An 18,460-nucleotide genomic window follows, 5' to 3' on the forward strand; every position below is an offset into this window, starting at 1 on the left:
AATTTTTCCTCTCGTTTCTTTTTAATTTCCACCAACTCTTGTTTCATAAATTTGTATTCTTGGAGCTTGTCGAACATACCAATTGACCTTTCGCTCGACGTTGCGGGTCTTTTATCTTTTTTCTCTTTTATTTTTTACCTTCTTGGAGAGGGGTCTACGTTTATGTCGGGTATATCACTAGCGAATTCGGTACTCAGTGTACCCGCTTGGTAGTTACCCTATCCGATGACTTTCTTTTTTGCCCCAAACTACCACTCTCCTCACCCGCCAATGGTACCGGGCCCATTTCTCATGTTTTCTAACCACCTCCCACACCTCAATATGACGAAAGCCACCCGGAAGTTGTTATTGGTAATCTTCTAGCGCGTGTATCATAACATGATCATCGTCACTCCCGCTAGGACGTAAACGATCCTATAATAAAAATATATATTATATTAAGGTAAAAAATAACAATATGTAAAGGTAAAAAATAAAAAGTATGGAAACGTAAAAAAATATACTGCTTGATGTCAAAGCCGTTGAATAAGTTCAACTTCTCTTGCATAGCTTTCCATTCCGGACGGACTTGATGAACGGTCCGTGAACTTTCTCCAACGGTTGCATTGTAGTGTGCGAGAACTTTATTCCAAAAGCCTTCCGACTTTTGTCGATTGCTTTTTTTTTTCTTGTTAACACTACAATGCACATACACCATCGCTAACGCATCTTCTTGTTTCGTCGTCCATCTTTGCGGATCCGGCTTACCCTATTTTCCTTTCCGTTCATCTTCGGCTTCTTCTTCGACTTCAACTTCTTCCTCTTCTTCAGCTTCTTCATTTTTGTCTTGATATAGCTCTTGAGTCTCGGCTACAAATTCTTCATCTTCATGATCATTGAATATGGAAGCATGTGCTCAACATTATCTCTTGAGATTAAGTCGTGGACTTCGATAAGCAAACGGGTCAAAAGCGTTTTGAGCTTCCGTAGGATACTCGTACACACCCGGTGCAACCATCGTGAGACCTTGTGGTAATGAAAAAAATTGCGGTGGATAGTTGGGTTTGGGTTGGGTGTTGTAAAAACCCGGTTGTGAAAAAAAATTGTGGTGGATAGTTGGGTTAGTACACACTCGATCCGCCTCGTCTACTTTGCGAGCCGCGACCCCTCGCATTCGAACCGGAACCCGAAACTTTTTTCTCGTCATCACCCTTGTTTTGTCTATCCGTAGTATGCTTTGAGAGTTTGTGAATTTGGTGAAAATGAAATGTAAATTGGTAATATTTATAAGGTATTTAATTGTTTTTTTTAAATCAAACGACATTATAGCCGTTAAAGTGCCCTCCAACGGTCATCTTTCATGTCCAACGGTTATATTGATGTGCGGCGAAAAGTCCCCGATTTTGAGGTGTCCCCCACGGTGTGAGGGGACGGCGGCGATATTCCCCACACAGTAAAAGAATTCACCGCACCCTTTACCACTTTCACCCTATTCACCCTTAGGTTAAAAAAACAGAAATAATGTCACATCTTCATCATTTGACCGCCCATAAAGCCCCACAATTTGTTTTTATTCAATAATTTAAACAAAATTCATTAAAAATTCATATTCAATAATTTAAACAAAAATTCATTAAAAAAATATTTAGATGAAGAGAAGGTTCTTATAAGTAGAGTCTAGAACTTTCGTCTTCCTTCTACCAGCCTGAGGCTCTAGCAACTTGCATTTTCTATTCCATTTTTCCCCAAAATCAACGTATGTTTTCAATAAAAAAACCCATTAATTTGACCTATAAAAAGTTTCCCAAATCAGTAACTCATCATCTGCAATGAATCTTGCAGTTGTCAAATCTTTCCCCAAATGTCGTTTTGTCCTCTAGATTCCATTTATGTCATCTGTTTCTAACTGAATTTGTTCAAATCTTTTGTGCACACCAACTGTTCGATCTTTTGTCTCAATGAACTTTTTCCTGTTTTTTTCTCTTGATTTTGCTTCAAAGTTTGATCATCCCATAGGAAACAGATTGTTGATTTCCGATTCATCTGTTTTTAGTCTGTTTAGTTTAATTTTCTTACAGAAAAATTCAAGGGTTTGTGATGATCTTGCTGTAATTTGTCTGGTTTTGTTGTTTTCAAGCAAACTTTTTTCTTATTTTTTTCTTGTTTTTCCTGAAAACTGTTGTAGACCCATTTGAGTTTACAGCAAAAAGATTGTGGGTTTGTGATCTTTTTCAGTTTTTTTTTTTAATATAAAAAAGGTTGGTGATTTACTGATTTTAGGTAGGTGAAAAACTGAAAAAGGGTTCTAAAGGGTTAAAATGAACCCTTTTTACTCAGTTATTAAAGAAGAATATGATGGTGGTGGTGGTGGTGGTAAACAACCAGTGGTGGTGGTACAAGCTCCACAGCCAATGGAGGGGCTACATGATGCTGGGCCCCCACCTTTTTTGACAAAAATCTATGATATGGTGAATGACCAAACAATTGATCACATAATTTGTTGGAGCAGAGGAGGTCAAAGCTTTGTGGTGTTGGATCCACATGCTTTTTCTACTAATCTTCTTCCAAGATACTTTAAGCATAATAATTTCTCTAGCTTTGTCAGGCAGCTCAATACTTATGTAAGTTGCTTTTTTTCCCCAAATCTCAGATTTCTTGTGACTATTATAATAAAAATATTAAAAAAAGATAAAAATCTTGAAATTTGGTCAAATTTGCAGCCCAAATGAGGGAGTTGTTATGTTAATGTATGTTCATGTTCATAGACTGTTTCAAAGATTTTTAGCCACATGTGTGTTAGGATGATCATAATTTCATAATCCATTGTTGTTTCAAAGGGGTTTTTTTTTTTTTTTTTTAAGATTTTGATCCACATATGTATGTTAGGATGACCATGATTTCATAATCCATTGTTTTTAAAGGTTTGTTTTTGTTTTTATTTTTGTAAGATTTTGATCCACATTTGTATGTTAGGATGACCATGATTTCATAATCCATTGTTGTTTCAAAGGGTTTTTTTTTTGCAAGATTTTGATCCACATTTGTATGTTAGGATGATCTTGATTTCATGATCCATTGTAGGTTCAAAGGTTTTTTTTTTTTTTTTTTTTTTTTTTTGTGAGATTTTGATCCACATTTGTATGTTAGGATGATCTTGATTTCATAATCCACTGTTTTTTTTGTGTGTGGGGCCTACCTACCTCAAGTCTCTCTCTTTCCTAATCTTACATTTACTAGTAGGAAGCTATTTCTGGTATCAATCTATTTGTTTGTTAAATTTGATTTTACACAAAAATATTAGATTTATCCTTTTTTTTTAATAGAAAAATTCATATATTCATATTACATAACAGAAGGTAGACGGGTAACAAGCTGTGTCGCCACCCCTTTCTGAATTGCAAACCCTAATTTACCAAAGACGAAACCCTGCCCCCTCCTGAGGCTGAACAATTGTTGTGGATGACCCGTTGTACCCTGGTCAGGAATTGGATAACTTCTGGCGCTAGGGAGCCAAATGTGTCAAAGACAAAATGCACAAAAACATGTTGGTTCTCTGCATAAGCTTTAGCGTGCTTATCAACTTTCTTCGATTCTGCCTTTCTTGCTGCTTGTCCAGCTACAAACCCGTTTTCTCTTAAACAAACCAGAGTGGAAACCCTGCTAGGTCCACACAAGCATGTTTCCCCCTAGCCCAACCAAAGGCGAGCAGATCTGCTGGTTGCAGAGTAGATCTTCCTTCTATAGAGTCCGTAAGGAAATTCACAAGATCCTCGAAATAAAAAGAGATGATATTTGTGGGTGTGTTCATGACAGTATATTGGTAACCCATAAAGATATTATTGATAAAGACAACAAAAAAATTATTGATAAAGACAAAAAAAAATTTTTTTTGATAATTTTGTGCATACTGCATACCCTAATCTAAATTTTCTTGATCAAATGTTGAAACTTTTTCACATTTTCCTGTTTTTTTGGAAATTCTTAGCTTCAGGGCTTCGGTTTCGAATGCAGGGATTTCGAAAGATCGATCCGGACACATGGGAATTCGCTAACGAAGCGTTTGTAAGAGGTAAACGACATGTGTTAAAGAACATCAAGAGAAGAAGAACGCCTAACGCTCAAGTGTTATCTCCGGTTAACGAAATTGGAAAGTCGAGTTTCGATGAAGTTGGTCATCTAAAACACGAAAAACAGGTGTTAATGATGGAGTTAGTTAAGCTTAAACAACAACAACAAACCACGCGGGCCCAACTTCAAGCAATGGAGCTACGGTTACAAGGAACCGAGTTAAAACAACAAAAGATGATGAATTTCTTGGCGAAAGCAATGCAAAATCCGGACTTTGTTCAGAAACTGGTCAAACATGGTAAAAGTAAGGAGTTTCAAGAAGCGATCAAGAACCAGATCGGCGAATCAAGTCAAACGGGTGGCGGGTCGAAGCTTATTAAATCCGAACCGGAGGAATTCATGGATAGTTCGTCGTTCCAAGTGTCGGAACTCGAGGCGCTTGCGTTAGAGATTCAAGGGATTGGTAGATCGAAAAGAAATCAAGAACGCGAACGCGAACACGAACACGAACGAAACGATCTCGAATTTGACGGTGGGGAGAAAGAACTGGATGATGAATTCTGGGAAGAGTTGTTTAGTGACAGATCATATGAACAGTCTGCTGATGATGTGAATTTCTTGGCTGATAAGTTGGATTTCTTGGGCTCGAGCCCGAAGTAGGAAAAGCCCGTTAGCCCGTTAACGGATGTTTTAACTCATGAATAACTGTTTCTTGAATCTTGATCTTCCTTGTTATTGATCTTTGTAGTTATGAACAAACACATCAGATGGTGATTGAAGATTATGATGATCTTTGACCGATTTTAGGATGCTGTTTTTCGGTCGGTTATGTTCTATCTAATCCACAATTATGTCTAGTGTTGATTTATCAGATTTTGATTCAAGATTTTGTTGTGATTCTCAGGAGATTAGGTCATCAACACAACTATTCCTTCCTTCAGAAGTTTATCCAGAAATCATTTGTTGTTTTATGGGTTCTTTTTAAGTTTTTGTGCATTTGATTCTCTTATATAATAACTCTTTGTTCATCATATCAGATTAGATTGGAAGCAAGCATTTTCTTGGACTCAAATGAAGTTGCTTGTTCCGATTATATCTCGAGGTTCGTTATGTTGATTCGTAAATGTTACAAGAGTCGAGGCGCTCGTGTGCTTCTCGAGATCGTGAAATCTCGAACCGATTTGAGTTTAAACGAGCTTGAGCTTGAGCTTGAACTCGTTCATAAATAGAAACTCATTTAATAAATGAACTCGTTTATTAAACTGGCTTGAGCTCAAGTTTCCCTTATCGAGTTTGATTGCTTAGGTACAAGTCTATTATTCATTTCAAATAAAATTTTATTTTATATTATAATTATAAATATATAAATTACATAATAAATCTTATTATATTATATATAGAATTATAGTAAAGTAACTTAAAAAATAAATCTTTTTATATATAAAAATTATGTTATAATAATATTTATATAATATAGAATAATTATGTATATGTATAAATAACATAATAAAATTTTATAAATAATAACCAAGTTGAGTCTAAGCTGATCTTGAGCTTGAAAAATTATAAAAACTCAAGATTTAACCACTGAGCTTGAAACAAGCCGAGTTTGAGTTATTGTAAATATGAGCTCAGCCCGGTTAGTTCTTGTCATGGTGTGTTATTTTCTGGCTTACAATGTAGATCTCACAGAAGGTATTGTACCGGTTGCACCGGAGATTCTATCGTTGTGGTTTTGGAACGCAGTAGTATGTAGTTTTGGTATATTTAAAAGTTTCGTCATAACGGAAATACGGGGTAACCCGGATGATATGGATCATGATTCATGAGCTCCAACTGCTACTCATGACTTGTTTTTTAGTCATATTAAAATGGGTCGGGCCAAATCTGTATCAAGGCCCATTAATATTTGTGTTCGGTAGTTTTGAGTGTAACTTGAACTTTAAGGCCCAAGTACTTAAAGATCCCATTACTTAATTGTGTAGGCTGAACAAAGGCATGTAAGGCCCATGTCTTAATTGTGTTGGGTTCTTATAGAGATGGGCATAATCGGGTATTCATAAAACCCGGAACCGGTTCCAACCCGGAACCGGGTATGGATACAAGTGAGTGGAACCGGGTTCTCTGTGGAACCGGTTCCGGATACAACCCGGGTACACGTCAATATATTTAGAACCGGCGTAACCGGTTTCGGGTACAATGGAACCAGGTACGGGTCCTGATGGAACCGGTTCCGGGTACAACCCGGGTACACGTCAATCATTCCGTTTGAAAGATATTCATTTCGTTTGAATATTAATCATTTCGTTTGAATCAAAAACGGCTGCATGTGATCATAAATGAAATACAATTAATCAGATCCACTAACATTGGAGGTCCAATTAGAGTAATTTGTCTTCGGCCCTTTTAAACAATACATGTGCATGTTCAGAATCACTATATTAATCGGCCCAATGAGAATAGAGAGTGTTGAATTACTTTGTCGGACATTGTCAACAATTGCATGTGAAATAATTAGGATTGTCAGTCTTTGAACGGCCCAATCATATTCCATTAGGTGTTGTAGTTGTCGGCCCATGTGGTCTGCTCATATAAACCACCGGTCCAATTAAAATCCATATCTTAAATAGTTGTCGGGTTTTTTTGTAATACCCGGAACCGGTTCCGGGTAGGAACCGGGTTCCGGGTATGCACCGGGTTCCGGTTAGGAACCGGGTACGAACCGATTTTATTTATAAAATGTGGAACCGGGTCGGAACCTACGGGTTTTTTGAACCCGGAACCGGTTCTACTATTAGCCGGGTAGGAACCGGAACCGGGTACGGGTCGGGTCCACTGGAATCGGATAGGAACTGGTTTTTATGCCCATCTCTAGGTTCTTAGTGGAATAACCTTTTGGGATACATCACTTTAAGGTCATCCTTTTTTTTTTTTTTTTTAATTTCAATCGATTTTTCATATGTGCTTAAGAACTATATTTTTGAGATCTTTTGTCCTTGGTTAGGAATAGGAAAAGAATTTGAAACCGAGTAGAGAAACTAAAAACCACAAACCGAACTAGTTGCACTAGGGTAGGGGATGAGTTGTCCGCGGTAGAGCTGATTTTGGTTTAAGATAACCTTTTGGTAGGGTTTTGTTGAGGATGGGTTTTCAAAGGTCAGAACTGATTTTTGTACAAAAAATTCTGTTTGGTTGGGTTGGGCTTGGGATAGGTTTTTAAAGGCCGTAATTGATTTTTGTACAAATGACATCAGTGGCGGATCTAGAAGAAAAAACAAATTGCACTTCAACAAGAAAGTTGAGGGGTATCCCGTGCACCCCCTGGCTCTCACATAGACCGGCCCCTGAATGCGTGAATGACACATTGTTTGGTTGGGTTGGGTTGGGTTGGGTTGGGGATGGTGTGACAACCCGTTTGTCTAAGGTAAAAACCGCTCACGTTTATGTCTTATTTTATTACATCGCTTGTGTTGTTTAGCACACCTACTTGAATATCTATACGATTATGTAATATATCGATTCTTAGACGATATATATATATATATATATATATATATATATATATATATATATATATATATATATATATATATATATATATATATATATCGAAACTGTAATACGTAACGAGAATTCGCTCACGTGACCCGGCCCACTCGTACGTCCTCGGCCCAAAACCTACGTCAATGTGTTTAATCCAAACACCCTAACACAACACACTGTAAACTCAAACCTGATTCTTAATTACTTGCGGCCCACTTTTTATAAACCCAAACCGCCATCCCATTTCCCCCTCTCTTTATTCTCGGCCCAAGTCAACCGAGCCCAAACCCCACCATTTTGTTTCGGCCCAATCCCACTTGATATTACGTATGTATGTATGCATGCTAACTGCCACAAATCCCCAAACCCTAGTGCGACACCCCTTCTCTGTTGTGAGCGAAGATCAGTAGCTTCACGGCCTTCACACTCACCGATAGAAGCTTAAATCGGCCCTACACCACCTCCTAGATCTCGGTAACACTTTAAGCATTTTTCGGTTTTGTTAATTTGTGTTTAATCATTCATTTCTTGGCTGCGTTTTCTGGATTTATAAGGTTTATTGGTGATGTTATGATGATTTACTTGTGGTATAGGGTTCATAAAAATCAAGTGATATGCTTAGAAATAGTTTTATGCATGTATAGATAGATGTGTCACGATTAGGGTTTGAGATGCTTGATGGTTTTGATGAATTGGTAAATCTAATATAAATAACCAATAATTTACTGAGAATATAGGTTCATATAATCACGAAATCATGTCTAGAAAGTTTGGAATCTCGTTTTAGTAAAGTATATGTCAAAACAGTTGTTGTTTAGAACGTTACAGCCGGCTTTAAGTGGCTGTAACCGGGTCATAACAATACGAAAACTGGATTTTCTTGAGTCCAAAACGTAGTATTTTGAAATACGCTTCTAATGGCACTAGAGTCGCAATTTTTGGATGTCTGATATTTTAAACAAATTATTTCGTTTCAGTGGTCAAAGCTGCATTTTTCTGCAGACTTTGTGTGTTGTGTTTTACGTTATATCTCGGTGAATACTTGGAGTTAGGTCATGAAATTTATACAGTAGATGGTCTTAGGTATCACTACGAATATCCAAGTGGAATTTGGTCAATCGGGTAATCGAGAATTTTAAATGAATTTTCCGTAAGCTGCAATCAGAAGGTGACGAATCTGGCGACTGCATAGTAAAGCATTTTTCTAAATTTTTCGGTAAAGAGTTAGGCCTAAAAATTTAACATAGGGATAACCCCACCGAGGGGTACGTCCCATAAAAAGATCATAATTTTTGCAACATCGTAAGTATGATAAACGAGCTTCCTAAAACAGCCTAATTTCAGTGAATTTGCTATGCATGATTGATAAACTTATAAAAGTCGAAATTGTTATATTAAGTGCCCGCACTTGATTAGTGATTGCATAAATGATATATGACATGTCATAGGTTATATTATGAACATGTGCATGAAAACAACACAGTAAAATATCTTGTGACAACTTTTTCGCATGCTATGTGTTTTGATGAATTGGTACAATGAATCTGATATAAATAACCAATAACCTGCTAAGAATGATTTATTAGGTTCATATAATCGCGAAACATGTCTAAGAAGCTTGGAATCTCGTTTTAGTAAAGTATATGTGAAAAGAGTTGATGTTTCGAACGTTACAACCAGATTTTAAGTGGCTGTAACGCGGGTCATAACCTAACGAAAACTAGATTTTCTTGAGTCCAAAACATAGTATTTTGAAATACGATTCTAATGGCACTGGAATCACAATTTTTGGACGTCGTTTGATATTTTAAACAAATTATTTCGTTTCAATGGTCAAAGCTGCATTTTTCTGCAGAATTTGTGTGGTGTTTTACGTTATATCTCAGTGAATACTTGGAGTTAGGTCATGAAATTTATACAGTAGATGTTCTTAGGTGTCGGTACGAATCTCCAAGTGGAGTCGGGTCAATCGGTTAATCGAGGATTTTTAAATGATTTTTTCCGTAAGTTGCAGTCAGAAGGTGACGAATCTGGCCACTGCATAGTAAAGGATTTTTATAATTTTTTTGGTAAAGAGTTAGGCCTCAAAAATTTAACACAAGGACAACCCCACCGAGGGATACGTCCCACAAAAGATCATAGTTTTTGCAACATCGTAAGTATGGTAAACGAGCTTCCAAAAACAACCTAATTTTAGTGAATTTGCTATGTATGATTGATAAACTTATAAGAGTCAAAATTGTTATTTTAAGTGCCCGCACTTGGTTAGTGATTGCATAAATGATACATGACATGTCGTAGGTTATATTAAGACCATGTGCATGAAAACCACACTATAAAATATCTTGTGACAACTTTTTCGCGTGCTATGTGTGCTAGATGAGTGTAGAACTTATAAACTTTGCATAAAAACTAATAACCCTATGGGTATCATAATAGGTCATGGTTGACCACATCAACTTATAAAGCATTTTAGTCTTACCGAGCAAAACTAAGGTGAGTTCACAACTCTTTACTAAAAGCATGTGTCCGTGGTTTGGGACAACACACTTATTTCCCTGGTTTGGGAAACACATACGGTACTCGTTCCATTATCATCTCTAAACATGACACATAAGTATTACGGTTGTCAATAAAGTGATCGAACACAAACAAGACTTGTTCATATGCGTTCCTTTAAGTTTAACCAAACAGAGGGACAGAAAAATTTCGACAAACATGTTGTCTTTTCCTTGTTATTTTGTTAAGAACATAAGTTTGTTGGTGTTAATTTATTTAGGATTAGATACAACAATACAAATATCTATAATATAATCTGCTAAAAATATTTAATTTAAAATAAACATAATATTCGGTTTCATACATTTTTGTTGATGGGGGTATAACTATTTTCCCAAGAAAGTATAAAATGCATGTTTGTATGTATATAGCTTATGGACATAAATTACTAAGAAAAAATAAAATTGCGTGTATGTAGCTTATGGAGGTATACAAACCGTGAATACATCATTGAATAATGAATGTTCGCGAATATACATTAATGAAAAATACGTCTATTTGTGTTTGTTGATCTAGTGAATCAACAATTTATTGAACGTTCAGTTTGTTTGTACTCTACACATAGTCCATTTTTAAGTGTCATCGTGAGATTAGAAAACAAATCGCCTATTTAAGATAAAAAGATAGTGTTACATTAGAATTCTTAAAATTGTCTTGTAAACGAAGTTTTCTAAACATGTAGTTAAATTGAATGTAGACACATTTTAAAACAATTTGCATGCAATAATAGTTCTAACTAACTCTATGTGTGGGCCTCTTTTGTCGATCTTTAGAGTTTATAGACAAACGAAATGATTACAACAATATAAACAAAGTACTTGCTTTAACGAGCTATAACAACTTGTACTTTATTTTTTAAAAAAGTTGTACATTACTCTTGATTTAGGTCTTCTACTTTAGGAGAAAAGGACTACAAATATATATGTGCATACCCACAAGCATAATAAGACTTGCTAATAGATGTGTATCATGCTACATAGTGGCCAACATTTATGCACATTTTTGGTAAATTAAGGTGAGGGAACTTATATTAGAAAGTAATATGTTTTTTTGAGGTTGAAGTTGTGGTTGGACAACGATCTTGTCTAATAGTTAAAATATGGTATGATTCCTATGATGAATGATATGTTTGGTACATATAATTTTGCCAACTGTCGTCGTCCTTTATTCAAACGACAAATCCTTACGATCTAAGATTGTCGACATACATCATTACAAGAAATTCATTATATTTGGTAAATGGATATCTATTAAGCAATTTGGGACATAAGTTGTATAGTGTTAATTGTCTTTAAAACTCTAATTGATGAATTTTTGGTTTTTTGGTGTTACTTTTTAAGTGTCATTATCTTGGATTTGACATCATTATCAATTCATTTTTGTTCTTTCAACTATTTAGTGCATTATATATGATTGAATCTTGATAATTGTTAAGGTACAAAGCATATGGGCTTTTGTTGTGTTCTAGGGTTGGGCTTTTGATTCTTACATATTAGGTCCTTGGACTTTAACCTTCTCTTCAAAATACTCATCTTCCTAGCTCTACATATACATGAATTGACCATATGACGGTGGTTCTTAAGACCCCTAAATCATAATATCTTTTAACATGTTATATATGATATTTATAGCCAACACATACCCTCAATACCGTACACATGTAGAGCTCATCGCGCCCAAGATGCTTTCTTCTTAGAACTTAAAGAGTACTGGCCTACATACTTTGTTGTATCTTAGAACTTAAAGAGTAATAGCCTGCGTACTTTATTGTATACCAGAGGGGTGTTCACGCCTCTCTAGTATTATAATATTGTATATATAGATAAGCATGCATCAAATAATATAACTCATATATATGATTCACCAAACAAGAAAATGACATTTAAACCTTACGACAACGATTAACATTCTTAATTACAAAGTATGAGATAAATACGAAGCAATAAAAGTTGACTAAATGATTATTATAACAGCAAATTTACGTACTCCTAAATACAATCCAGGATAGAAATGAGAAAACATACTACTACACCATGTCCAAACTAAATGATTTCATTTAGATAATAAGTAACAATTAATAGAAAGGGGTGTATTTAGGGAGAGTATCTATCAAGTGGCAAGAACTATGCTTTTACATTGTACCTAAAGTTGAATCACTCAAGCATAAAACCAACCTTATCCACAAAAAGTTAAAGAAAAATGAATATAAGCTAAAGCTACCTTCAAGGAATGAAAAATACCACATTGGATTCCCCATTTGTAAACAAGAGATCAAATTTGAATATCCTAAATACGCATGTAGACCTAATATTTCTCTTAGATAGTAACGTGGTCTCAAAATATATAAAGGGAATATATAAACCGAATATTATCTTTTGGTTTTAGGTGGTTTAATAATTCTTTAACTTGTTACTTTATACAAAAGAAATAATTCTATTAAAAGATAAATATATATTGCCATCAAAATTTTGAAACATATGTATTAAACAAAGGTCATCACGGCACTTGTAGGATGAACTAGAGCTGGAGAAATAGTCCCGGGTCATTCTTGGAGATATCGGAATTGAATTGGATCATTAGGGACTTGGATTCGATTAAGCTTGAAGTCCGAAACCACAAGTGGGCATGGATCGGGATGGAAGATTATTCGGTTGGAACGGTTAGAAGAATTCTTAAAAAAGGAACGGATCACAGCAGTAATTATGTAAAGAAATGGTGTAAATGGATCCTGATGAAGTGTAACATTCATGCATGGAGAGCTGAAATGGATAAAATCCCAACTAGAATGGCGTTAAGAAGTAGGAATGTCGAGATAGAAGACCTTGCGTGCCCTTATGCGGAGCTGAAGACGAAACGAGCAATCATCTCTTCACTTCTTGTATGGTGGCGAGTAGAGTGTGGCATTATATTTCGAGATGGTGTAAAGTTGCACCTTTTATTGCTCACACGGTCAGGGAGCTTCTGGACCTTCATGATCATGTCGGTTTGCAAGGCATATCGAAAGAGATATTGAGATATTTCACTGGATTATTTTGATTGGGTGTTGGAGCATATGGCGGGCCAGAAACGATGTTAAGTTCTCTAATAGTCAAGTTCGGGTGGAAGATACCATTAGTGAAACTAATTCGGTTGTTTTTTTTTTTTTAGTTTAGTAGTAGATCGAAAGCCAGATCCGTGTCTTGAACCGAGTAGTGTAACTTTGTAATTATGTAATGTCATTCACCATTCTATATCTAGGTAAAAAGAAAATTTCAACAGTATTATTTTAAAAATGACCACATAATTATTTTAAAAATGACCACATAATGAGTTGAGTTTGTATTAGAAAAAGACTAGGACTTTTTTGTTACTATTTGGCTTTAGGTTTTGGTTTGGAATATAAGGAAAAGCTAAGGCAAGGAAGACAGCTTCCAAAATATAATTCTGGTGTGGTGGGGTATGGGAGATATGTATGAGTATAAGATCAACTTTTACTGTTTAATGGGGATACCATGAGAAGAATTATTGCAAAAGAATAAGAAGAGAGATGAAACAAATCTTGATGAAAATTATTGTAAACAAGAAAGCAGTTCAGATTCCTTATTATAACCTATCAATCAATGTTTTTTCTCTGTTTCAAATAATGATTATGATTCATATATATGTTCACATGACTAAGATGCTACCTAGCTCGATCTAGTATTTTTTTTTACATGTGTTACATTTCAAAAATAAAAAAGAAAGAGGATATTGGTCTCATGTAATAGTGTACATCCTTAATAGATCCGGCCTACTTCATATGTACAATAATAGTATTTTAATTTTTTTAATATGAAAAGGTAGTTTCCTTATATATCATATATTTCTAGTTTTCCATTCTTTAATGCATATACGACCAAGAAAATAATGATACTTTAGGTCAACTTTGATTTTGAACAATGTCCTATTCCTATTATCCTACCTTTGTATTTTATATTTTACATTTATTATTTTCTATAAAGGAAAAAAATAAAGTTTGCTACATAGAACATCTAAAAAAATTTAATATTATGAAATAATAAAAACCATGTGACATATCATGAAATAATAAAAACCATGTGACATATTATGAAATAATAAAAACCATGTGACATGTTATGTATTACTTATCAAAATTCGGACGCTTGGATTGGATTGAAGCGAAAGACAAAGTACAAGAAAATGTAATCTTCATAAAATATTTAGAACAAAACAATGAAAATTTTAATACCCAAGGTTAATGCTTGAAATTTGAATTGAATATGTTCTGGTTTTCTGAAAATTCAGGGTCGATACCTGATTTGTAATTTCTGCAGTAACGCTAAATGATGACAAAGATTCAAAGTCCATGGCGCCATGGATAAGAGACATGGCAACTAAGTTATGATGACAAGAGTTACGACTAAGGCAACGAAGATGATGAATGTGGCGCATGGTGCAACAAGAGAAATTAAATATAACCTAATCAATATATTTCTACAATACATCCCAAGGCATGGTGAGAGAGAAGATTAAATATATAGTCGTCACACAAAGGAGACAACGGGTGAAGGGGTTGACGATCAACCAATATCTAGGCTTCAAAAGTGGCAAGAGAGATGTGAAAGGAGAGAAGATGATAGGTAAGAAACCTAAGGCTTTGATATCATGTTGAATAATGAAAACCTAGCTCGTGAAATATTATACATTATCAATCGATATATTAGAATTATTGAGGATAGCTACAAAGAAAACCTAATCAAAATACAATGAGGATAGTTAATTACAATAGACCATTACTAATATATTTTATCTAATACTCTCTCTGAAATCAGAGTGGGGTGGGGGTGGGGGGGGGGACTCAGAAGTGAGCAAAAAAACAATGAAGGTATAAAAAGAAAAACAATCATGAAAAATAAGAGAAAAAAACTAATGTTTTTAAAATTCAGGGTTTATGTCTTATTTGAAATTGTTCTGGTTTATATAGCAAGGGTCAGTGCATGATTTGTAATTTGTTCCAGTTTTTAAAACTTAGGGTCGGTGCTTAATATGAATTTGTCATGGTTTTTAAAACTCAAGGTCGGTACCTGGTTTTTAATTTGTTCTTGGCGGCAAATGGCGAGAACAATTCTAAAGCTATAGCGGCTTGGCATGTTGCTAGAGCTACGCCAACAAAAGCTATGACAATGGTGACAATAGAAAAACAAATAATATCTAATCAATATATTTGTAAAATGTGTCCCTCAGGTAGGACGACAAGGAGAATAAGAGAAAGAAAGTCATCGTACGTAGGGGGCGAGGGGTGAAAGGAATAATGCCCAAACAATATGTGTCTGCAAAAGTAAGGAAGAGACGTGTTTATAGAGAAAGGAGAACAAAACAAGAGCCAAATGCTTTGTTAACATATAGAATTAAGAAAACCCCGTGATATATAATGTGTTGTTAATTAGTTATTTAGTTATATAAAGGAATACAATTAGTATAATTACCAAGGAAACCTAGCTAATCAAAATAGGATGAAGATAATTATAACAAAAATTAAAAAAAAAAAAAAAACCCTACTTGTATCTTATATCCTAACTATGTTAGAAATAATTACAATAAAATCTAATTATTAGATTCTGTAAAATATTATGTATAATATTAATTAAGATAACAAAAAGATTAATGGTTGATTAACATGAAGTCATGAACAGAAAAAAAAATTGAGTTGGATTTGTGGGGCAAAACAAAAGGAATGGTTTGAATGGAAGGGGAGGCACTTTAGCTTTTACGCTTTCTACCCACATCATTCAGCATCCCATTGATTCTTACATGCATTGTTAAATAATATCCTCTACTTTTAGAATGATTCAAATCAAACTCAGCTTTAGAAATTTGGGTGTTTTATAATTGAGGAACAATTAAAAGGGGTTTATCTAAAAGTGTCCAAAGTCTTCTCAATATATTATGACTTCATTTTGTCTCAATCTTGAGTTTATAATATTCTTTCAAACCTACAGGACATGGCGGTTAAAAGAGAAACTAAACAACAGTGTATTGATATGATGATTCAGTATTTTAAAACATCTTTTATTCTTTCTTCTTTAGTTTTAAAGTTATTCAACATAAAAATCTATAAATTTTGTATAAAAAATCTTTACATTTAACATGCTACCCTTGAAAACTGATTACTAGAGTTGATGGTTTTAGACCATCCATCTTACCTGGGCGAGTGTGAGTGTGAGTGTGAGCAGCATCACCTAGACGACACGCATATATGCCGAAGTTGTTTCCCATATCACACTCACATGGGGAAGGAACACCATGTGTGCGTGAGTGTGATCGAGTGGGTGATTTTTTATTCTTTAATATAATTTAGGTGTTACTTTTCTTCAATTAATATTGATTATTTTAAAGATGGCGCATATGTGGAGTGATTTGATTGGTTACAAAAAAAATAATTTGGATAGTGAATTTGGCTCGAGCCCGCTGCTATGCTCACTGAATTCAGCCTCACACCACACTAACAGGTAAGGAATGTTGTGTGTGAGAGAGTGTGAGCCATATTGGCAGCCTCACGCCTGCGCCCACATACGCAGGCTAACTCTATGGCTTAAGAAAATAAGGCAATTACCCAAGGCTTCCATTATTTAAGAGCCCGAATATTAAGCCCACTCTTCTTCATATATATAACTTTTAGACAGCTAAGTGCTAAAATATGATAGGCTTGTTTCTACTTTCTATATCCAAGCGGCTAATCTGCTTAATTACTTTCGCTTATTGTCAATGCCATCGGGTGACGACGAGTATCGACAATGTGAAGAAATCTCTAAGTCAACCCAATCCATAGTTTTGTTAAACATATGCTTTTGTTGATTGATTTGTGTAGGTGGTTAGAATATGTTTGAATATGATTTTTAAGTTGATTATTTAGTTTTGTGTTCTACAATTTTGTTTAGTTTTTTTAATAGATTGAGTGTAATTTAACATTAATTGATAAGGTATTCAAAACTGTTATGTGTGAATTGAATAGTTTATTTTTCTCTCCCAAGTCAGAAAAAAAAAAGTTTTGTACAATGAAATTCAGAAAAGGGCCCCGGATTTTTATTTCGCCTTGAGTCTTCAAATTGGTTGAGCCGCCCCAACACACTTACGTACGTCATATGCCCTTAGGACCATTGTTGGACTCTCTCTTTTCTCTGCCCCTCCCCCTCTCCCTCTCTTCGTCACATCAGCAGGGGGCATGGTAAAAAACATACAGAGTGGAAGGGGCTTGAAAGTAGCGTTTTTTTTTTTAAAAAAAAAAAACATCAGCCAATCAAAATCAACTCAAACGACATCCACCAATCAAGAGCCACCACGTCACCAAGCCAAAGCCCTCCACGCCGGAAAAAATTCCCCCGCCCTCACCACCACGCCGGAGAAGGGGCGGTGTAGCCGCGTAGTTGAGGCCTCCACGCCTCTTCCACGCTGCCACATCGTGTGGTCTAACCTCACATGTTTAGTCTGTAATGTAATCATCACCTTCTCTACCTATCACCTTCTCTGCCTACATCCATATATATATATATATATATATATATATAGAGAGAGAGAGAGAGAGAGAATAAATCGAAAACACACATGAGTTAAAGAAACCCAAAAAACTTCATCTCCACTGTCCATCTCATATGAATGATCAATGATAGATATTAAAAAGATATAAAAGGTTACATTTTCATACTTTGCAATCAAAACAAGTTAAATGCACCAAAAGATAAGTGACAGGTAATTAATTCTTATAGATTTTAAATCTTTGCAGTCCTACATTTTCATACGTGTGTATGAATATACAAAAAAAGATTTTGAATGAAAAGGTTTTTGATGCAAAGTTTTTGAGAGTTATATTGAAAAAAAATGATAGAAAACAAAGAGAGTGTGACATGATTTACAACATTTTTGGACGAGTTTCATCGTTTATCAAACATGTAATCATAAAAAAAAATGGATTTGTTATTCAAAAGAGAGTTGTGGAGTAGTTTGTTGCTCGTTTATAGGACTGCAAATAAAAGGAACGAACATGAACAAGACCTTGTTCGTGTTCATTCATTAAGAAAATAATGTGTTAATAAATGGTTCCTAAACACTTGGAGAACGAGATAATTTGTTCGTATGCTTATTAAGAAAACGAATGTGTTCACGAACGGTTCATGAACACATATAAAATTAGTGGCGGCTAGAGGTGGATCACGGGAGGGAGTGATGCTAGACCTTGAAGCCCATCATTGAACAGACGTTGATAGTATTTATCGATGTGAATAATGAGAAGGAAAGAGGAATGGTGCATAAACAGGGTGGGTAATAAAATAAATAA

At 35.0% G+C, this 18,460-nt stretch overlaps 1 protein-coding gene across 2 annotated transcripts; it reads left to right on the forward strand.

The window, feature by feature from the left end:
* The first annotated feature begins 1,662 nt into the window (after positions 1-1,662).
* Positions 1,663-13,421, forward strand: LOC110864192 (heat stress transcription factor A-7a). 2 transcript variants are annotated; one of them, XR_004868724.1, is made up of 5 exons: positions 2,490-2,600; positions 3,333-3,728; positions 3,991-4,868; positions 4,952-5,149; positions 12,661-13,421. XR_004868724.1 is itself a non-coding variant. In XM_022113236.2 (2 exons), the coding sequence occupies exons 1-2, from the start codon at positions 2,298-2,300 to the stop codon at positions 4,705-4,707; spliced, it is 1,020 nt and encodes a 339-aa protein (XP_021968928.1). In that variant the 5' UTR covers positions 1,663-2,297; the 3' UTR covers positions 4,708-4,856. The 2 variants fall into 2 exon arrangements, 1 of the variants encoding a protein (XP_021968928.1); XM_022113236.2 differs by lacking the exons at positions 3,333-3,728; positions 4,952-5,149; positions 12,661-13,421 and having other exon boundaries at positions 1,663-2,600; positions 3,991-4,856.
* The last annotated feature ends 5,039 nt before the right edge of the window (positions 13,422-18,460 follow it).

Source organism: Helianthus annuus, chromosome 1 (genome assembly GCF_002127325.2).
Source record: "Helianthus annuus cultivar XRQ/B chromosome 1, HanXRQr2.0-SUNRISE, whole genome shotgun sequence".
Taxonomy (NCBI): Eukaryota; Viridiplantae; Streptophyta; class Magnoliopsida; order Asterales; family Asteraceae; genus Helianthus; species Helianthus annuus.